The 23,684-nt window shown below is 41.7% G+C and overlaps 2 protein-coding genes across 2 annotated transcripts in view; both read right to left on the reverse strand.

Moving 5' to 3' along the window:
- Positions 1 to 23,684, reverse strand: part of PPEF1 (protein phosphatase with EF-hand domain 1) — a 155,147-nt gene that overhangs the window by 107,509 nt on the left and 23,954 nt on the right. Inside the window, exons 2-4 of the mRNA XM_013006490.3 lie at positions 15,630 to 15,687; positions 12,934 to 12,994; positions 410 to 576 (exon numbers count right to left, since the gene is read on the reverse strand). Of these exons, the coding sequence (XP_012861944.2) occupies positions 410 to 458 (49 nt within the window). The 5' untranslated portion in view covers positions 459 to 576; positions 12,934 to 12,994; positions 15,630 to 15,687. The remainder of the gene's footprint in view (positions 1 to 409; positions 577 to 12,933; positions 12,995 to 15,629; positions 15,688 to 23,684) is intronic.
- LOC101657741 (S-methyl-5'-thioadenosine phosphorylase-like) lies at positions 2,540 to 3,504 on the reverse strand. Its single transcript, XM_045290676.1, is given in 2 exon segments — positions 2,540 to 2,988; positions 2,991 to 3,504. Coding segments are annotated over 2 exon segments (963 nt in total).

Raw genomic sequence — 23,684 nt, forward strand, 5'->3', positions numbered from 1 at the left:
CATTGACTTATAAAATCTAAAAAAATTCTATGATGCTACTAATAAATGTCACAGTCATGGATATAGTTATTCATAAAAGTCCTGAATAAACAATTATAAAGTTAGTCTTTCTTTCTTTTCTTTTGTCACTGATTTGAAATGAAGGTTTTATATTGGTACATTTTCAAATGAAACAAAATAAAACATAAAATATCTCTTAAATAATACTTTTTGTGCATCATAAATTCAAAGCTACACAGTCATAAAGGTTGTTTATGTCACCCCAAAATTTAACCTCCTGTGGTGATGCTTTGTACAAAGTCACACAGGACAGCTCAAGAACAGTGGGAATAAACAAGGAATGGGGAGGGGGAGAGGAGAAAACTGGCTTTTCATTCCTGGACACAGGCACCTGGTTCCCAGCACGCACCTTTATCAGATCCTCTGGGTTTTTTGGCAATGGAACTTCCACACCCCATGTCTTCAAAAATGGTCTGTGTTCATTCATTCAGGTTCGGATTTCAGAGGCAATTTGAAGAGTACCTCCCTCTATGCTGCAAGGAGCCACTCCTAGTTGATCCACTTCAGTCAGAGACACTAATGAGGAAGACACATAAGGGAGGGAAGGAAATCTCCAGTTAACAACAAGGTATCTAAGGGGCTGCTCATCAGTACTCATTCCATGCTTCTTCTGAATTGCTGTGCATTAAGTGATGTGCAAAGTGATCATCATCTAGTCTGAAGCAATGACAGGGCAGCTATAGATGCTTCTTTGCTACACAGAAATTGCAATGCCCATGACTAGCTCACATCCAGCTTTGTATAAAATGAAGCATTAAAAATTAGAAGAAAAATTGAAAATGGAAGAGCATGCAATTTTCTAATTGAAATGCAGGGAATTGGGAGATCTATAATCTGACCTAATGTAAAACTACAAGTTTTAGGCTCAAGGTAATTAAATCTATCTGAACTTTTAAAAACTCCAACTAGAGACTGTGGAACAAAAACAATACATTTAAAGAATTATGCCAAAATTCAAATCAAAGTGAGTTCATCAACCATATTTCTCAGAATCAGTGGAGGGCACTTGTTAAAAACAATGACATCTCAAGAGCTAACCCCAAATTTAGGAATCATCAACTGTGAATGCATCCTTTGTAGACAGCTCTCCAGACCTTTCCGAGGCCTTTCAACAGTCTACAAGGCCTTCTGATGAGTTAGCCATAGCTTCATTAGCTTCCAGCAAATTTTTAAAAAATCATTTTATTGGGAGCTCTTACAACTTATCACAACAACTTATACACATCCATTGTGTCAAGAACATTTGCACATATGTTGCCATCATCATTCTCAAAACATTCTTTTTCTACTTGAGCCCTTGGTATCAGCTCCTCAGTTTTCTCACAAATTTTTAATAAATGCTTTTCAGTAGTATCCTGATTTGTTGCTATTTGGGGTGGTTTTTATTTGCAATGTACTAAACCAGCCCGATGCAGCACACTATTGTGTTTTTTTTATATTTGTATTTCTTGACACGAACAATGCCAGAGAACTGACAATAGTCCCTCCTGAACATTATTTTTCCATTAGTTCTAACACTAAACGCTTCAACATTTCTTGTGATGATCAGGGCTAGATTCACGGTAGAGTCCCCTTTCACCAAACCTGTTCCAGGAGAACATTGTAGCATTTAATAAAGGAAGAATGAAAATGAGCAAACTTGATGAATTGTGGAAATATTCTAAAATAATAATAATCTTTTTTTTATTTCTAAAACAGCTTTACTATTTGATTACATTTATTGTAGAAAAAGGTGAAGATACAGGAAAATATAAAGAAAACAAAGATTACCCAATGGCCCTCCTTTAAACAGGATAAAAGAGTGTTTATAATTCTTTCTAGTCATTTTGGATGGTTACAGAGATTTTAAAAGCAAAGTTAGCAATGTAAATGCTTACGTATCCTTTCTTTGAAACGTCCTATTAACAGAATGTTTTCTTCAGAACATTAAATATTACGTGGAAATGTGATCTCTCCTTGCTGCTTCGAAACCTCATTAAAGTTAGCCCACCATTCACCTTCAATTGTTAAATATTCAGCTTGTTCAGCTTTTGAACTATTATACTTAAAACTATTGAACATCCTTCTTTGCAAAAAAAATTTCCCCTTATGCATCACTGACAATTTGGAAAAGATAAATTCTTACGAATTATCAGCTCAAAGAGTACATTTTTTAAGCATCTTGATATGTTTTATCTAACTGCTCTCTCTCTCCAGAAATTTGTACCAATTTACAGCCACATCAAGAAATAGCCCAAGAGTCCACCTGCGTCTTTCCAGGCTTAGCAACATGGAAAACTGGGTGTTACCCCTCAAACTCACTCCCCTCCTTTGTTGTTGTTAATCTGACAGGGGAGGGGGGCTGGCACCTCTTGGTGTTTTTTCCTAAAATGTCAGATTCTTTTTTTCTGCATGTCATTTATTTTTCTTGTTTTAAGAAGCATCCTAAGTCTTCTATGAGAAATCTCTAAATGTGCAATTTCTTCTCTTCTCACGTTTTCTAAGCAGGAAGGCCATGGAAACGGCATGTCTTCCATTTTCTTTTAAGTTCAGCAGGAATTCCCAAAGTGAGTAGAATGAGAGAGTCATCTTTTCTTCTGGGCAGGACACCATTTCCACGTCTTGGCAATAAAACGGAGAACTGGGCTGTATTCTTCAGGTTCCGGAGTATTTCCGACCATTCCATGGACCCGAGCTGCAGTATGGCGGTGAGGAGTAAACTCTTGGCTTTGTTGGCATTTTCTTTCAGGGTCTTTAAGACCCTGTCCACGGAAACTGCTTCCTCGTGTTCCTTCCAGCAATTGTAATCGGTTGCCATGGCGATACTGGCATAGCAAATCCCAGCCTCTTTCGCAAGAACCACCTCTGGAACTGTGATCATGTTGATCACATCTGTCCCCCAGGTACGGAACATGAAGCTTTCAGCTCGGGAGCTAAACCGGGGCCCTCGATTGTGACCACTGTCCCCTTCGAGTGACATCGGAGTCCTACCTTCTTGGCAGTTTCCATGAGGACTTCTCTGGTCTTGGGGCAGAATGGCTCTGCCATTGGAATATGGCACACTCCTCGGGCACAGGAATGGCTCCCATTATAGAAGGTCTGAGGCCTCGTGGTGGTCCTGTAGATGAATTGATCGATGACGACGACGTCACCGGGCTGGATTTCCTCTCTCAGGGAGCTGCAGGCTGTGGTCACGATGACATGGGTACAACCCTCCTCCTTCAGAGCCCAGATGTTTGCCTGGTAGTTGACTTTGGAAGGCACAAAGCTGTGCTGCCTCCCGTGCCTTGCAAGAAGGGCACAATCAACGCTCTTTATCTTCCCCAAAATTAAGGCATCGGATGGCTTGCCAAATGGTGTATCCACATATTTTTCGGTTCTTCCTCCTAAAATCTCTGGGTCATCCAGGCCGGTCCCACCAATTATTCCAATCTTCACGGCCGTGGTGGCGGCAGCTAAGGACATGGCTGCAGCAGGCGGAGAACGTCTGCATCCAACTCCAGGGAGCGGCTGCGGAGCGGCCAGCTGAGCAGGCCGAGTACCGAGCGGGTTCAAATGCGGGCGCAGAGTGGCATAATTATCTTAATAGACTTTTTTTCTAAACAGAGCTGAGCCTGATTCTTTTATGTATTGAATTAATTAAGTCACCTAAACTTTGAGCTATTTCTAAATATGATAGGCATTTCTTTCTTGTGTTCCTTATTTAAGTTTTGGAGCAAAAGGTTAACAAGGTCAAGTCAAGAGTTGAATAAGCCTTGTGGGTTTGCACTGGAGACCATCTCCCTCAAAGCATATTTGTTCAGTTAGGTGGTAAATTCACTCAGCACAGCCATACTCTTATTTATGTATAAGGACGTTCTGGGAAACTGTACTCTAAATATTGTGATGAAATTAAGATAGATGATTTGACACCTTGGCATTCCAACTAAGGCTAGAAAACATTTAATAAAATAACAACTTGACTAGGTAACACAGTTTGGCATAATTTTCAAGGACAGAATCACAGACATTTACAAGCAGTTGTTGTTCGGTGCCACCAAGTCGGTTCCGACTCAGAGATCCTATGTACAATGGAACCACACACTGCCTGGCCTCGAGACATTCTCACGATTGCTGTGTTTGAGCCCCTCATCGAAGCTACTGTGTCAATGCAGCTCATGGAGGGTACTACTCTTTTTCACTAACCCTCTATTTTACCAAGCGTGCTATCTTTTTCCAAGAACTAGCCTCTCCTGATAAAGTGTCAAAAGTATATTGAGAGGATGATTCCACATCCTCACTTTTTTTAAAATCATTTTATTGGGGGCTTGTACAGTTCTTATCACAATACATCCATCCATTGTCAAGCACAGTTGTACATTTATTGCCATCATCATTCTCAAAACATTTTCTTTCTACTTGAGCCCTTGATATTAGCTCCTCATTTCCCCCCTCTCTCCCATTCCCCCCTCCCTCATGAACCCTTGATAATTTGTAAATTATTATTTGGTCATATCTTACACTGTCTGACATCTCCCTTCACCCACTTTTCTGTTGTCCACCCCCCAGGGAGGAGGTGATATGTAGATCCTTATAATCGGTTCCCCCTTTCTACCCCACCTTCCTTCCATCCTCCCGGTATCACCATCCTCACCACTGGTCCTGAAGGGATCATCCGTCCTGGATTCCCTGTGTTTCCAGTTCCTATCTGTACCAATGTACATCCTCTGGTCTAGCCAGATTTGTAGGGTAGAACTGGGATCATGATAGTGGGGGGAGGAAGCATTTAAGAACTAGCAGGAAGTTGTATGTTTCATCGATGATACCCTGCACCCTGACTCTGGCTCGTCTCCTCCCCACAACCTGGTGCCCAGCAATCAAAAGATATAGCGTCTGGGCTTGAAGATAAACAAACCGCCATCTAGCTCAGAAGCAACAAAGCCCACATGGAAGAAGCACACCAGCCTGTGTGACCACGAGGTGTTGAAAGGATCACATCCTCACTTCTAAGGAGCAGTTTGGATGTGCTTCCTCCGAGACAGATTTGTTCATTCTTCTGGCAGTCCACAGTATTGTCAATATTCTTCACCAACACCATAATTCAAATGCATCACTTATTTGGTCTTCTTTATTCATTGTCCAATTTTCACATGCATAAGAGGTGATTGGAAATACCATGGCTTTGGTAAGGTGCACCTTAGTCTTCAAAGTAACATACTTACTGCTGTACACTTTAAAGAGGTCTTGTGCAGCAGATTTGCCCAATGCAATCTGAGTTCTTAAAATGAAATCTTCATAATTTAAGTCTTTCCCTTCATTTAGCATGCTGTTGCCTATTGATCCACTTGTGAGGATTTTGGCTTTCTTTACATTTAGTTGCAGTGTTTGGTTTTCATCAGCAAGTTATATGCTGTAAGGATCTTTAAAATGACCCAGAAAGGTCAGTAACTTGTCTAATGTCATATAGAACCAGAGGCTGTCAAATTTTGTTGGAATTATCTGAGGAACTTTTAAAATATCCTAATGCCCAGATTGAACTCCATTTAATCAGATTTTTGAGGGCGGTGTGGGGGATGGTAGTAAAAAATATTAATACCCAAGGCCCCATCTCCAGAAATGCTCATGTATGAGGTTGAGTTTGGGCATTAAGCTTTGTAAAAGTTCCCCTAGATGATTTTAATATGCAGCAATCTCTGATATGCAGTTTTAGTGGGCCCATGATGATGCCCAGTAGAATCAGTTGGATTACCCAATAAGCAAGATAAACACAGGCTTCCTTTGCTTACTTACTAATCTGTAATGGACAAGTTCATATTTTTTCATCATATCCAAGATTCTGCTTCTAGGTCTGGTTGGCATCTGCCTCTCTCCCAACCCCATAGCACCTTCCTACAGAATCAAAGCCTGTTCTCAAATGTAGCATTGCTGCCAGGGACAGAGTCCCCAGTTAGCAAGGCAATCCGTTCCTGCCAGTGATCATCATATTCACCTCTAAATGCTTTGACTCCATCTGCTTGAAACAGAATTTTTCCAGAGGTCATGTTAGACTTACGATTCTATAGCTTTTGGTATCTACTCTCTCTTTTAAGAAAAGTTTTATTATTAAATTAGCCTTAAATGAGGTTGCAATGATTCACAGACAATCCATTAAAGATATTGCCAACTCTTTTCTCCTTTCTGAAACTGGACCACTATTTCCCCATCTCTTACCTTTTGTCCACACTCAAAAATGTCTTAAAGATGCCCTGCATTGTCTATGAGAACACATATGCTGGGTCCTTCATCACACTTTCCAGTGATTCATCTAGTCCTGGTGACATTTGCAAAGTGCCTAGATCAGTGCTTTCAAATCTAAGGACTCCCAAGATTTATCAGGACAGTGTGTTTTAAAAATTGCAGACTTCCAGGCTTTACCTCCAATAACTTGGATTCTAAAGGCCTACAAGGCCTACGGCCTTCAAATCTGCATTTAAAGCGCACCCTTCAGAGTACTTAGACACACAGAGCTCTCATATCTCAGTTTGAGAAGCACTGCTCTCCAACAAGGAGCTTTGGTGGCACAATGGATCAGTAACTTTAACCTACCCACCACTCTGGGAGAAAGGTGTGGCGGTCTACTTCTCCATAGATTTACAGCCTTGAAAAACCCAAGGGGCAGTTCGCCTGTTTCTATAGGGAATCCACTTGAAAGGCAGTAAATCAGGCTCGCCTGTGGGCTTTGCCCCAAGTTTGTGATATTTCTTCTACTTCTTTTTATGAATATGTAAGAGCTCGGCATTGGGTTGGCAACAAACACTGAGTCAACAGTATGATGTCATGCATTTCAGTTTCAATTTTTCCCCCGGAAAAAAAAAAGCAGTATCATTCCTGAGTTATTTGTTCAGTTAATTAATTACACAACAAATAAAAATCCACATAAAAGATTTACTTAGAAATCAAAAAGCATTAAACCAGAATATATTTCTGCTAGATGGTAAATTGCATGGGGATAGTTCTTTCTTTATGTTCCTTGAATCTCTGACACCTAGTGCTTCTCACATAAATCAAATCCTAACCTACTGCCATCGAGTCAATTCCGACTCACAACCCACACTCCAAACCAACTCATTGGAACCCTCATTTCATTTCCTAGGCTGCAAATCTTTACAGAAGCAGAGAGCTTTATCTTTCTCTCATGGCACTGCTGGTGGGTCTGAACCGAACTCCTTTCAGCTAGCTGCCCAAAGATTACCTAACAGTGAGTGGATATTTCTAAGTCAGAGTTCTTAAAAAAATAATTTTAAAAAATTAACAAAGATTTATTATTGGGCCATAATTTTCTGCATAGATGTATTCTATTGGTTTATATATCTTTTTTAAAGAAAAGTCTTTAGTAGAAAAAAAATAAGGCCATGCTTATAGTTCCATTTTGAAAGAAAATTTAAATCATGATTAGAAGAAATGATCACTGTTCTAGAATTTTAGTGTATTAGAATATTTTTTTGCTATTAGACTCTTTATGATTAAATAAATTATTTTTCAACTGTTTTATCTCAGGTAACACTTAAAAAATTTTTTAAGAGTCCTCTCACTTTAATTCTCACCCAAACATGAGCTGGTTAAGGCAAGGTACCACTTACCCCTCCCACACATTGCCCAACCTAGGTGGCAACCACCCACTGTAAGGCAGAGCAGGAAGCACGTTTTGAAGCAGTATATGTGCCTTCGGGGGCATTTCTGACGATGCTGAAAAGCTATTCAAAATGATTTGGGGATTTTCCATTATTGGATAGACTCTTAAGCTTCTTCCATTCCTCTCTCTTGGTAAATGTTGGATAAGCACTTAGTGCATGCACTAGAGAGGTCTCTAAAGAAATTATTCCCTCAGGTTTAACAGGGGGCGGGGTTCTCAGGAAGCCTGGCGTTTAAGTGCAGTTCACCAAGACCCAATGATACTGGGGTCAGTGGTGTGTGCCACTGGGGTGAATCTTGAAACCAAACAGCTTTCAAACTTGCCCCGTGCTGCTGTTCCTACCAATATACACCATGGGTGGTTTCAAAACATAAACATAAAATATTGACTCACCATTGGCACTCACTTCTAATCTGCAAAAGGAACGGCTTAAGCTAAAAGGTTTTTATCGTGTGCCTGTGGGGGAAGAAATGGAGGGTGGCACACTTTGATGTTCTTTGGTTCTTTTAATCCTAGTCACTTTTCCTTTCCTATAAAGAAAGAACAAAAGATGGTCCTTCCCGCCAGCCCAACCTCTGTCACCGCCAAGTGCCCGCTAAATGCCTGCTGAGCCTCCCTAAGTTGTTCTTATTCATTAACTTTATTTTATTTCTAAGTGCATCTCTACCCAACTCCCACACCTTGACTCATCCTCCCCCCCTTGATTCTTCCTCTGGCATTTTAGATGTGAAGTCTGTACAGTTCCGGATGCTAAAAACTCAGCTTTTCCTGGAGATGTTAGCTTATGTAAAAAAAGTCCTGCTTTAGCTCTGGCCCTAAGGAACCCAAATTCAGAATATATAATCATTCAGTTAGTACCACATCCTCCCCAAACCACCACCACAACCACCCTACAAAGCAGGAAGTAGACAGAGATATACAGGTCTAATTCCTCCGCTTGATTGGTGGCTTCTCTGCAGCATTCTGTGGTATTCATGTCTAAACCTGAAATCGGGGTTGATGATCAGTATGATCTTTATAGAATGAAGAGGCCCCAAGTGGGGTACAGGGGCCCTTTTCCGATCACTTCCTACTATCTTTCCAGGAGACCACTGTAGCATTTGCTTATGCCTAGGGTCTGACATGAATAAGGGAAGGCCTGTAACACTGAACTGGTGGCTCTTCCTGCGCCTCATGGGATCAAGGAAAGGAGCAAACTACACTGCGTGTCAGAAGGTGTCTAAGTGATCACCAATTGTTACACCAGAAATCATTGTAATTAGGAGGCAGCTTGGGTTGGTGCCAGGTTTTCCAAAGTGTTTGTGGAAGAAGAGTTCTATGAGCTTTATGATTCTACATGCAACGTCAAAATGGTCGATTGATTCCCCAATCACAAGGATCTACATATAACCTCCTCTCTGGGGGATGGGCAACAGAAGGGTGGGTGAAGGGAGATGCCAGGCAGTGTAAGATAAGATAAAATAATAATTTATAAATTATTAAGGGTTCATGAGGGAGGGGGAACAGGAAAGGAGGGGAAGGGGAAAAAGGAAAATGAGGAGCTGATTCTAGGAACCCAAGCGGAAAGCGAATTTTAAGAATGATGAGGGCAACAAATGTATACGTGCGCTTTACACAATTGGATTGTGATAAGAGTTATATGAGCCCAATAAAATGATTTTTTAAAAAGAAATTCAGACGAGGTAAGGATTAAACCAATTTCTTTACTATAAGACTCTTCAGAGCCTTCAATAAAAGGATATACATTGTGACTCTCTGAAAAACAGCTAGTCACTGTTTCATAAATGACTTAGCAGGGGACCTTGCTTAGGTGAAGCATCTCAGGACTATCTATTGCTCCTAACTGCCTAATGCTGGTCCCAGGGAGGCTTGGGCTTAGAAATCACACAGATGGAGGTTTGACTTCTGCTCAGCTCATCATGATTTGCTTTACATATCAGTTTCCTTGTGAAGAAATCAACAGAAATGTGTGCCTTATAGACTCAATTATACTGAAATAAGGAACTCAGTGGTTGAAAAAATTGGCTTGAGCAAAGAACCATTCTTAGCTGATGAGTTGGGAGGGATTGTGCACAGGTGAGTACCCACTGTGGTAGAAGTGTTGAAATGAAATTTGTGTTTATTCAAATGTCTTTCTTTAGAAAGCTTTATATGAAGTCTCCAGAGACTGAACCCCATGGGTATCTACTGATTCTGGAATAATTGAAGATTTACAAAATCATGATCTCTTTTCCCCCAGAGAGCTCTATAATCTGGAAGGATGCTCTGTAAGTAGTAATAACAAAAACCACTAAAATCACTACTGCTGCCATTTACCCAGCACAGTAGGTGCTTTAGATTTCTATGATTTCAGTGAATCTTCACAACAAACCTTCAAGGAGGTATCATCCAATCCCATAGTAAAGATGAGAAACTGGGACTTAGAAATTTAATATCATATTCAGTGATAACTCGTTAGTGGCAGAACAGAAGACCCAATCTGCCAAATCAGTGATGAACAAAAATGTCAATTAAAACACCAGCTAGAAACACAGGGAATCCAGGACAGATAAACTCCTCAGGGCCAATAATGAGAGTAGCCATACCAGGAGGGTAAGGGGAAAGTGGGGGAGAAAGGGAGAACCGATCACAATGATCTACATATAACCCCCTCCCTGGGGGATGGATAACAAAGAAGTGGGTGAAGGGAGACATCAGACAGTGTAAGACCTGAAAAAATAATAATTTATAATTGTCAAGGGTTCCTGATGGAGGGGGGGGGAGGGAGGGAAAAAAATGATGAGCTGATACCAAGGGCTCAAGTAGAAACAAAATGTTTTGAGAAAGATGATGGCAACAAATGTACAAATGTGCTTGACACAATGGATTATGTATGGATTGTTATGAGTTGTATGAGCCCCCAATAAAATGAATTAAGAAAAAAAACCCCAGCTAGGCCTCGGTTTCAGGATCCAATCGGATCAATATGCACATGTAGAAGACTAAGGAGCATTCATAGATATGGCAAGGCATTCTCTTTCCATTCCTTCAGATGCAAGATGGAAACCTTGTGGTCCTCTGAGATAACGAGAAGCCAAGGGAGCTAAAGAAATATTTCTGAACAGGAGGTTGTATAGTGGGGTTTGAGAAGAGCTCCATGAAGAGACTAGAAGGGTTTATCAAAGGACCATCTTAATTAGTATCTTTTCCCTTACCTTTTAGCTCCCACTCAAGTGATTGCACGGTTTCTCCAAAAATCACCATTAGGTTTGTTTGAAATAGGCAAAAACAAACAGACCAAATCCATTACCATCAAGTCAACTCCAACTCAACGCAACCCCACAGAGAAGCTTCAGGGATGCGGAGTTGCAATTCACTCCTCAGCAGAATGGAAAGTGAAAAGTGAACCTAGGAGTCTGGTGGGAGTTTGAGAAGGAAGAGGAGGAAGATACAGTGGAGAAGTAGGCGTGGGACTGTTAGCGATGGACAGATGCTGCCATCTTGGTTCTTCCAGGGCTGAATGTAATTCCCAAACTGCACTGGTAACAAATTCATGGTGGTTTAGCTGCACTGATAGTGGCCCTAAAAGGTAGCATAGTGGTTACTCATGGGCTGCAATCTGCATGGTCAGCAATTCAGAACCACCAGTTTTTCCACAGGAGAAAGACAGGGCTTTCTACCTCTGTAAAGAGTTACAGCCTTGAAAACCCGCAGGAGTTCTACCCTGTCTCATAAGGTCAATATGAATCGGCATTGACTCAAAGGTAGTGAGTTTGTTTTTTAGGGGGCATATAGTGACCCTATCTAGGCCCCTGTACATTTCTGAAACCAGTATGTAACCAGTACGTCACCAGGGATATGAGTTGAAATTCACTCAATGGCAGTGAGTTTGATTTGGAGTTTAGTCCTTCAACATCAGGAGCTAGCATTTAAAGTAAGACTCACTCACAGCCATTGAGTCTATGCCAACTCATACGGACCCTATGGGACAGGGCAGAACTGCCCCTATGAGTTTCTGAGATTGGAACTCTTTACGAGAGTAGAAAGCCCTGTCTTTCTCCCACAGAGTGGTTGGTGGCTTCAAACTGCTGATGACTACACCATCAGAGTTCCTCATGGAGGCCAGCCATAATCATTTCAAAACCCTATCCAAGCTGCTCCATAGCCCAACTCCTTTATAGAGTTGAGAGCCACAGGTGATCTATAAAGTGGTTACCTGTCTTTCTGCTTAATCTAATGGAGTTGCTTTAAAAATAACTGGAAAGGCAGCTTTGGGGTTCTGCATCCTATTAGCATATTAAATTATCATTCGAAGGCTTCATTAGGAGGCAGTATAACCTGTACAGGTTTCCATGGTGGGGACTCTAAGACTAGAGCTGGCAATGACATAAGTACCCTGGCAAAAAGTTGCCACCATGGCCCCATGATTGGGCTTCTCAGCCTCAGTGATCACAGGCTGCTTTGATCTCAGCATAGTTGTTCCAATGTTACCTCCTCTGAGAAGTTTTTCCTCAATCACTAAAGGTGGGTTAGTCACTCTGTCTCGTGGGTTCGCAAAGCCACATGCATGTCCAATTACAGGGCTTCTCAAAATGGAGTCCAATTTGTCCTTTTACATTTGAAATCCTGAAGGGGACTACCCATTTCATTTCTCTGGGCATCATAGCACCTAAGGCCTCAGGGGTATTCACCAAATTCTCGTTTAATTGCAGGAGGACAGGAAAGAAGAGAAGCAACTTAGCTCATTATTTTAACAGCCAGCCTCTGGATCAGGAAATGGGTTGGCTGAGCTTTTAACGTAATTTGTGTAAAGCTTCAATTTTGCTTAAAAGCAACTAATTTCAACAGTTTTTTCCACTGTACAGAGAACACTGAATGCTTACATTGCACACCACCAGGAATTCGAAAGTCAGTCTCCCAGTGTTAAAGGAGCCAGCATTGACATGTGTGAATAAATAACATTAATTATACTAACATTCTATGAGCATTTCTTGTGATTTAGGCACTTGCTAATCTCTACTTGTGCTAACCTGATTCAACGCACACAACACCCTATGATCAGCCCCATTGAGCCCACACAACACATCTACTATGATGAGCCCCATTGAGGAAACTGGCACTGAAATTTTCCATTCCAAAGACAAACAGCAAAAGGATGGCAGAGCTGGGATTTGAACTCAGGCACATTGAGCCTAGAACCCCTGCGTATTACAATGACACTTCACTGCTTCCATCAGCATCATAAGTTTGCAAATTGAAGGTACCTGCCTTTCCTCAAACACACTCTGGTTTTCCTCAGGCTGAGTGGGGATGTGTTCCCCCAACCTGAAAATAACAACAAAAAAGAATAACAAATTAATGCTAGCAGTTCTAAACCTACTCATTAACAGATATTTATACCCGTAGCACTGAGACTGAGCATGATTAGGTCTCTCAATTGGCACATCATCACATGGAAACAACCAAATAGGAGCTCAACGTCCTCCAGAAAAGGCCCTGGCAATACCAAACCATCCTTGACACAGATGCTTCTCCTCCATTCAATTCAACAAACGCTCATTGAGGACCTCCTGGCACAAATGGTGAACAAGATCGATATGGGTAACTGGGGTAAACATACAGGCAAGCAATACATGTCTGTGTGGTGGGTACCCGCCAATTTCAGGACTCTTGCACTCCCAGTCTCTTCTTCCAGCCAAGCACAATTAGGTCTCTGTTCAAAATCTCATTTTCTCAGACAAGCATTCCTTGACTGCCTCCCCACACTCCCCCATGACAGTATTCTTATCACTGTCTCTCCTTTTGTCCTGCTTTATTTCATCTTCTTTGTGGAGTTCCCGGGTGGTACAAATGGTTAACACATTCAGCTGCTAAATAATCATTTTGAAATTTTGAGTCTACTTAAAGGCACCTTGGAAAAAAGACCTGGCACTGTACTTCTGAAAAGTCACTCACTGGAAACCAGCTAGTTCTACTCTGACACTCTTGGGGGTCACCAATTGACTGGCAATTAGAAAGCTTTCTTTGTAGCTCTTTTCCCTACTTGACTTTATACAATATATTCACTCACTTGATCCTGTGCTACTTTCCTGTCTCCAGTTTTAGAAGAAACTCCAGAAACCTATTAACAGAGTGCCAGGCCCACGGGCTTAATCAATAGGTAGTTATTACATGAATTAGTGACCACTGTAAAGGACAGATAGAGGATATTACAGGAGCACAAAAAAAGAGGCCTGAAAGCAGGAAGGAAACAGAGAAGACTTCTGAGGTCGTTAGTTGATTGTGCCAACCTGGCCAATAAACACACGTGGGGTTAATTGAAGGGCGGAGGGATAAATGGCTCAGTGAGCCTCGCCTTTCTAGTTCTCAGGTCTCTTGCTTTGTGATGGTCGCACCAGGGTGCAGCTGCCTGCCTTAGCAGTTCCCTGCTCCAGCTTGCAAGGCTGACTTCCTACAAGGAGAAGCCACATGGACCTACCCCGATGCAGCCCTGGATGCTGGAGCAGCCGTGTGGAGACCCCTGCCAGCGCTGAGATGCTTACACATTCACTGATTCAGCTTTGCTCCTGCAGTCGGCATCATAGTGTATGTTTTGTGAGATGGAGGAGGACTTTGTGGATTGGTGTTGGACATATGGGTTAATGGGTTAATGTTGGACTTGTGGGCTTGGGCAGCACTGGGTTGGGGTGTTTTCTGATGTGCACTTAACCTTTATATAAAACCCTCTCTTATACATGAGTTTCTGTGGATTTGTTTTTCTAATGTACCCAGACTAACATGGCTTCTGAGACCATAGAACACCTAAACTGAGATCTGAAGCTGGAGCAGGAGTTAGTCAGAAGAAAAGAGTGGGGAGGGAAAAGAGGGTGTTCTCACTGGTGTGCATGTTTTACAATACTTAACAAGGATGTAAAACAGGAGAGATGAAATAAAAAATCATAATCAATTATAATTCTAGCTATAATGCTACGAGATGTATAACACCGAAGAAAAAAAGGATCTGTCTGATATCATTGAAAATGGTTCCTTCCACCTAGGCAGGCTGGACTGACTTTTTATTGCATACTCCCTCTTCTGTTCTTGCTTTCACACCACCGTACTGGTTTTTGCCTACATCTTCCAAAGAAATGTATTGCTCTCAAATGCTACCTGCTTCGGAGGTAGCCTAAACGAAAACACGTGGGGAGGCTCTGGTAATAGGTAGTAGGGCCTTATAGACAAATGAGATGGAGAGCCCTGGTTACCTCAGAAGGGAGAGTGGAGACATTGCAGTCAAACATTTCCTATTTCACCAGCTTCCAGGAGCTGGCTACTATCCCAATTTCTGCCAAGGAAAAGCAATTCTAACTGACAGCTCATATTGGTCACAACACATACTGAGAAATATGCTAGAACCTAGGCAAAGCAGCTTAAGTTGGGAATAGACAAAAAAAACACCCTGGTATGGACACATCGGTTCAGTGTTGAGCACTTTAGGTGTCTGTCTTTGGTATGTTAACGCCTGGTGACACCAAACAGGGAAAGCAGTTCTGGCAATGCTTAGCTAGCCTTCTGGGGCTGGAATCAATCATACCTCAGTGGTAGCTTCTCAGTAAGTCTCCACGCTGGGCTACCTGCCCCAGGGCAGAAACAGACAATTTGTTAGAGAATAGAAAGCACACTATTAGAGCTTGTCTTTTTTTCTACTTCTCATATTCTTTTAGAAATTTTTCTATTTTCACCTTTGTTTAATAATGTGAAAATTATTTAGTAGTAGTTCAGTAGTAGTCCTTGTAAATGAAGAAATCTACCTGGCTTGAGGGTTCATTCATTCTCCAAAAGGCTTTTACTACAAGGGATTTCTGATCAAATCAATTGGAAATATCCGAATTTAAAGGCGTGTTTGTTCCCTTTTGAAGCAAAGAAAAGAATGCATTCAGATTTGAAATTAAAATAAAAACAAAGGATCAAGTATACTTACAGGTGTTATTGCGAGATTAGTAAGTCATTCCAAAAAGATGAAGGGTGGGTTGGAGTCCCTGGCAGAGAGAAGACAAGCATGAAGGGGTCAGCACCAATAGCCTGGGACGTTCACCTTGTCGGCATCCACCATAGCAGACGGAAACAGCTGGCATGTGCTTAGGTTTACAAGTTTAGCTGTGAAAAGGCTACACCTTGGATCAAAAAATGGTGTTTGCCCCAGTTGTGATTTAATAAAGGCAGTGTTCTGTATCCCGATTGTGGTGCTGTTTATACGCATCTCTGTGTTCAAATGCACAAGACTACACAGTGGCAACAAGAAAGTCCCCCTTGACTGCATGATGCATGCTAAAGGGGGGAAACAATCATGCGTCACAACGTTGACAATGGTTTGGTGCCATTGGATCTACAGGTTGGCCATGATGGACAAGAGTTCTCCTAGATGGCAGCTAGAAGCAAAATCTTGCTACAAATCAAGAGCACTAAGCGGGGGTGGGGGTGGGGTGGGGGTATTCTTCTCTCTGACTTCTTTTTAGTTTTATTGCTACCTATCTGTAATAAGGTGGAGTGAAATTTCTTAATATAGTTCTTCTACCACTGTCTCCATAACATCCACCAAATGATAAGGCAAATAGTGTAACACTAAGAGAGGGAGACTTGTCAGTTTTCATTACCACCCCACCCAGGACCATTGAAAGAGCACATTCCATATTTCTGTCTGAAGTGGCAGAGGCTACGGCCAGAGGCACCAGAGACTATAGGACAGAACAAGAGGAACAACGATAAGACTATGGGACTGTGAGACAGAGCAGCAGGTGGGCTGCTTGGCTGGTCCAGAAAAGCAGAGGCCAAGAATCCATGTGCCTGAGAGGCTGAGGACCAGAGAGAGACTTGGCTGCTAGTTGAGGAGAGGTGTTACTGTGGACCAGTGACTGTATCCTTACTGTTTACTGGTCTTGACTTGTGGTAACCTAAAAATTCTAATAAAATCCTATAATTGTGAGTATGAGTTCTGTGTGGCCATTGCAATGAATTATTGCATCTAGCAGAAATGTAGAGTGCCATGGGAGGAACGGTTGGTGTCAGAACAAGTAAAGAAAGATCGAGCCTGGAGGCCTGTCTGACCCCTGCCTCTCAGCAATACAGAAGCCTGGGGAGGTCAGATATGGTCACCCATGTCGTTTACTGTACACGGGCCCAAAAGAAAATTAAAACATAGAGATCACCATTGGGAAGTACATCTTATGCCAGCTTTCTTTACTCAACAGATACTTACTGAGCAAGTACCAATGATGAGGTGGGCATACACGGATGATTAGATTCATAGGTTCAGTCCCCTACCAAGTTCACAGTGTAGTGAGGGACACAGGCAAGTACACAGAATTGCAGTGGAGTAGGAGGAAGTAGGGAAATATGCTCTCTTGACTCTTGATTTCCCAGAAGGAAATGAGCTCTAGCTTTGGGCATAAGGAAATGTCTCCTGGACCATCCAAGGTGAGGAAAGGCATTCTAGGGAACAGGAGAAAACCTGAGAGATCATGATCTATTTGAGTGATGTTTCATAAGACTGGAGGACAGAAGGTATAGGAAATGAAGGATGGAAGATGGAGATGAAAATCTGAGCAGATGGGTTGGTGCAGATTGTGGTCGTTCTTATACTTGATAACAAAGAATTTGCACTTATGCCTAGGTTAGCCAGGGGACTGTACATTCAAATGCTGCTCTGAGATGAGGCAGACCATATAAACAAATGAACTATCTTGGGTGGAAACTACGGGACACGCTAGAGAGCTTTTGCTTAAATGAGGCAGCTGCTACTTACCGGCAGCTCCATCTTAGGGCTGGCATCCAAAAATCCTGGCCCTGCTGCCAGATGAAATTTTTCAAGAAAAGTTGAAAAGATTTTTATATAAAATCTCCGCATTTTAAAATGTCAGCAGTGAGTATATTTTAGCAAGCTTAAGATGTCATTGGTTATAAGACACATCATTTGGTGTACCAGTAAAGAAAATCATTAAAAATCAAACTGCAACACTCCATCAATTTTAAGGCATGGCTCAATTTCAGAGATGTTAAAATGAAGAAGGAAAAAAAACCCCGTGCAACTTCGAATCAACAAACTATAAGCGTTTGCATCCCCCATGCAAACACCATATGGATTTCATGGAATGCAGTCGGATGTAGTTTGAGGCAGGCAGACTACAAACTCGGTTTAAGTAAAGAGAGTCTGAGGGTAACCTGAATATAGATTTAAGCTTTTGAAGATCATTCTGGGGGTCAGATGTCAATGAACTGGGGAAAAATCAGCAGTAAGAAGACCAATGAAGAGGCAGCTGCAATAATCAAGGACTGAAGTAAAGCCATGGCAGTGCCAGTTGAGGAGGGACCAAGTGGTAGTCTTTTAGATAATCACTCCCCTTGAGCCTCCTGGAGGCAGACTGGGTATAGGGAACAAGGGGGAGAGAGGCATCAAACAGCATTTATCTAACATACATGAGGGTTAGGAACCGAGGAGGAATGGAAACAGAAAACACAATTGCAGGAAGGGCGGAAAGCAATGGTACATTGTTGTTGTCAGGTGCTGCTGTGTCGGTTCTGACTCCTAGCGACCCGATATACAAGAGAAATAAATACCGCCTCATCTTGCATCATCCTCACAATTGTTTTTATGTTTGAGCTCACTGTGTCAATCCATCTAGTCAAGGGCCTTCTCTTTTCCGCCGCCCCCTCACGTCACCAGGCATGATGTCATTCGCCAGGGACTGGTCTCCTGAAAACATACTTAAAGTACGTGAGACCAAGTCTCTCCATCCTTGCCTCTAGGGAGCATTCTAGCTGTACGTATTTCAAGACATTAGTGCATTGAGGGGATTGGAATAGATGAGTTGAAAAAATGTGTATACAATATTAAATGTAAAACTTATGATCTGCTTTATAAACCTTTACCTAAACCACAATTAAAAGTTTTAAAAGGAAACTTAAAAAGAAAAGAGATAAATCTGATAAGCAATGAAATTAAGTTTTAAAAAAGAATGCTTCCAAGTTTCTAGTTTGTAATAATGGCTGTTGTGCGAAACCAAGAACCGGAAAGAGAGTGTATGGGGACAAACTCTCTAACGCTCATATTTAAGAAGCCTTGGAGGCCAGGATTCTCATGGAGGGATGCTTTCACATTCATGGAGTGGAAATGTGTCCAGTCACATTCTCCTAAGTAAAAGTTATTCCCCACAATGTCCCCCCACAATAATGCCAATTTTAAGGTGCTGCTTGCTATACTCTTGAAGGCATCCCCTCAATCCTTTCAAACTTGTTACATCTCCACTCAGAAAACAGAAATATTCGCGTTTGTTCTATTATTAAAAGATGTAAAGCAGCCTATCAATATAATCAGTGATTCAGCATATACAAGTGTGTTCTTTCATTGAAACAGTGAAACTGAAGTCAGATCCACACTCTGACATTTGGTAAGTTATGCTTCACCTTACAAACTCAAATAGGGTCTCGCCTCCACCCGTTCTTCATCAGGTGCACACCCAGTTGCCAGGGTCATTCCTATGTGAAATGCTAAAGCAGACAAAATAACTCAAAAGGCATTTGCTACTCTTACACTCCCAAAAGCTAAGCATCAAAGCCTACAGAACAACATCGCTAATCTAAGACAAAGGTATCATCTAATGTGGACGGACCCAAGCCAGACAAATTGTGAGGGAATCCACTCACTGTCAGCAAACCTCACTCAGGGAGGGACCTGACGGAGTTAATCCATGTGGACATCAGTCAAATGCACCCTGGCAAATGGACGTCACTCACATACCCTCATTTGGACACCTAGGAGCTGCACATATTACTATAGGTACTTTCTCAGGATTTTTATGGGGGTCAGCAAGGACTGGTGAAACCACCAACCATGTCATCAGCCATTTACTGTTCTGTTTCGCTGTGATGGACACTCCAATGCGTCTGAAAATGGATAATGGCCCCACTTATACCAGCAAACGGTTTCACAGTTTTTGTCAAGACTAGGATATTTGTCATGTAACAGGCATCCCTTATAACCCTCAGGGCCAGCACTCTAAAATCTCAATTATTAAAACAGAAGGGGGAGAGAAAAGGTGATTCTGTGAATGACAAACTTCATTTAGCTTTATTAACTCTAATATTTTTCTCCCTTCCAAAAAGTTCTAACATAATTAGGGCAGATAAATAAATACATTCCTAGTCTTACAGAGAAAGCCGATCCAGAGAAGACCTGGTGGAAGGATGACAATGGTGTCTGGGATCCTGGTTTTCTAACTTCCCTTGAGAGAGGCTATTTGGTTTGTGTTTTTTCGGGTGAAGGAGTGAGTAAATGGATTCCCCCTTGGTAGCAAGTTCAACCCAAGCCCAGGAAGCAGGGGGACCCTGACATGGAGAATGGAAGACAACCCAAAGACCTTGCTTCCTGTTGCTAGAGTTACTCAACACATCAAGAAGACCTTGCAGAGAATGGCAATTGCTGCCTTCCTGATACTTATACACTCATTTCTACCATTGCTGATGCTGCCAGAGAGACACTCTATGACTATCATACTGAACATTTTTAGGAAAAAATGATTGGACGACTACAACAGACTATTCATTTATTAGAGGATCAGATTAGGGACTTTCAATATCATTTGATGCTAAAATGGATTAGGGGTTTTGTGTAAACCCCTTATCCATATGACATAACCTTACAGGATTGGGCTTTAATCAGAAACAAAAGCAGGGATTTAAGGAAATATCTCATTAGATGTCAATCAGTAAAAAAGGAATTTTTTTTCAATCAAAGTCTAAAATAGCTTAGGTAAGGGAAACATCCCAAAAAAAATTTTTAAAAATTTTAAAAAAGGGAAACATCCCATTAGATATCAAACAGCTAAAAAAGGAGATTTTCAATACATTTAGATCTTCTAGCAGCCATTAGGGTTGGCACAATTAAACAATTGGTGAATGGGTTGAAGGGGCTTACCACTACCACCCCTTACTCCTATCTCCAACCCCCTGCCCCGAGCCTGGATTCAAAGCATTGCCCATGGCCTAAGTTCCAGTCTGGCTGTATTACTTACTGTCATTAGTTTTGTCTTGGCAGACAGAAGGCTTCCAACATATAGAAAATGACCATGTTGCCTCAGTGGCCATTTTGAATTTAAAAAAATAAGACAAAAAGGGGAAATGTGGGAAACTGAGAACCAGGAAGAGCGTGTATGTGGACAAATTCTCTCCGTTCATATTAAAGAAGCCTGGGAGGCCAGGATTCTTATGGAAGGAGGGCTTCATGTTTGTGAGGTGCAGATGTATCCCAGTTACATTCTCCTAAGTAAAAGTTATGAATAATGCCGATTTTAAGGTGCTGCTTGCAAGCACATGGTGGCTTACTATACTCTTAAAGGTTAACTGCTTAAAGGCTGTCTGCCATCAAAAGCAATCAGACCATCTAACTCTAAGTATCGCCCATTCCCTTCTGATAAAGATCATAGGTTTTTCCCCTGGAGAAGAGCTCAGGGATATCTGAGGTCAAGCCAGCTCAGGGACAAGCGAGGTTAGGCTGCCATCTTAACTCTAGAACCGGCCCATCTTATTATGTGTCCTTCCTGTCACATGTATGCCTCTAGTACCTCCCCTTCCTATTGCATGTATACCCCTAACTTGTTCCCCTCATGTTACATATGTGCCTCTAAAACAACCCCTTCCTGTTACACCTTGGTGCAAGGTGACTTGCATGCCCAAGATTATATCAGCTTGTGAGAGAATACATTACTCCCTCTTTCTGGTCCGGTTGCTATGGAATAGGTAAGTACTGATATGTCTTGTCTGCTGTTTCTTTAATGTACCCTTCAGTTACACAACTGTCCCCTAGGGCCCAATCAGTTGTGAAGGCTGGTCCCCCACAGGCTCTGTTTCCTAGGCTGCCAGGTCTTTTTCCTCTGGAGCCACCAGTAGGTTCAAACCATTGACTTTTAGGTTAGCAGCCCAGTGCCTAACCATTGTACCACCAATACTTCTTTTTGGACTAATAGATCGTTCATTTATTTGACAACCCTTATTGGTTATCTATCAGGTGTCAGACGCTATGTGCTGGGGCTATAACAGTCAACAGGAAGGGCATGGCCCCTGCCCTCTTACAATTTACAGTCTACCAGAAGATGCTATTAAATGAAATAGAGTATTAAAGGGTTTAAGGAGCCCTGGTGCACAAGAGTTAAAGCACTAGACTACTAATCAGAAGGTTGGCAGTTCCAAGCCCTAGACTCCATGAGAGAAAGATGTAGTAGTCTGCTTCTGTAAAGATTTACAGCCTTGGAAACCTCATGGAACGGTTCTACTCTGCCCTACAGGGTTCCTATGAGATGGAATCTGACTCGGCAGGAATGGATTTGGTTTAAGATTATTAAAAAGTACAAGTGTACAACAAAAACCAGGACAAGCATGTGTATTCCAGATAATAACCAACACCGACCCCCACTGCTATCCATTCAAATTTATATTGGCCCTTAAGGACAGAATAGAACTGCTCTATGGGGTTTCCAAGGCTAGAAAATATTTACAGAAGCAGACTACCACTACCGCATCTTTCTCCCAGAGAATAGCAGATAGGGTCGGTCCACCAATGTTTTGATTAGCAGCAAAGCTCTTTAATCACTGTGCCACATGGGGGAGATGGGGGGAGAAGGAGGGGAAAAAAGAGGAGCTGATCCCAAGGGTTTAATGGAAAGTAAATGTCTAGAAAAGAATTATGGAATATATGTAGGAATATGTCAGATGTATGGTTTGTAACAAGAGTTGTAAGAGCCCCCAATAAAATGATTACTAAAATAAAAGGGAAAATAATTTAAAAACTCACTGTTCCACCAAAGCTCCTTAAGCATATGGATAGTGGGGAGAAATAAAGGTTAGTGTGCTAAATTTGAGTGTCTGTGAGACCGCACTATTGAAAAATCCCATAGGCAGCCTGGGTTTAGCGCCCAGGACATAAAGTAGATCTGGAGATTCAGATTAAGAAGAGCACTCAGTTACTGATAATAGCCAGAGTGATTACAGAAGCTAAAATATCCAGGGAGAGCTTGTGGACTAAGAAGACAATCAGAGCAAAAACAGAGCCCTGAGGAATAGAGGCACACAAAGGAGGAAAGAGCAAAGGAGACTCAAAAAGGAGTGATCTGGGAAATAAGAAGTCCAAGAGAGAGGGGTATGAAAACCAAATATGACCATTTAGCCCACATATACCTTTAGCTCTAACTACTACACCAAAGTACTTTACTCAGTAACATGCAATTCAGATTCTCAGGTGTTGTTCACGAATTCCAAACAGGCTTACCAAGATTGCTTCTTACTTAAAGAATTCTTAGCACAATTCCAAGGCAGACTAACGGTAACTCCATGTTTTTTCTTATTTTATTACTGCAAGAGTTATAGTAGGTCATTCTAAGATTTGAAAAAAACTACATATTTCTTTCTCTATCTCTGTCTTTATCTCCGGAGCCCTGGTGGCATTAGTGGTTACTTGTTGGGCTGCTAACTGCAAGATCAGCAGTTAGAAACCACCAACCAATGGACATTTATAGAGGTCTAAATACAGGCATGTACATATGTAAATATATTTATATATAACTATAGGGAAATAGATCTATGTACATATATTTATGTGTTAAGTATTAAGGTAGCAGGCAGACATTGGGTCTCTACTCAAGTACTCTCTCACCACAAGAACACTTTGTTCTAATAACCCAGCATTCTGTGATGCTCACCTTCCCGGCACAATTGCTGAAGACAAAATGGGTACATAAGCAAATGCAGGGAAGAAAGCTGATGGTGCCCGGGTATCAAAAGATATAGCATCTGGGGTCTTAAAGGCTTGAAGATAAACATGCGGCCATCTAGCTGAGAAGCAACAAAGCCCACACGGAAAAAGAACACCAAACTGTAATCATGAGGTATCCATGGGATCAATTTTCAGGTATCAAAGACCCAGAACAAAAAATCATATTAATGTGAATGAGGGGGAGGGCGGAGTGGCGAAACAAAGCTCATATGTAGA

The sequence above is a fragment of the Echinops telfairi genome, unplaced genomic scaffold (assembly GCF_000313985.2).
Source record: "Echinops telfairi isolate 266 unplaced genomic scaffold, ASM31398v2 ScPeMD7_53;HRSCAF=182, whole genome shotgun sequence".
Lineage (NCBI taxonomy): Eukaryota > Metazoa > Chordata > Mammalia > Afrosoricida > Tenrecidae > Echinops > Echinops telfairi.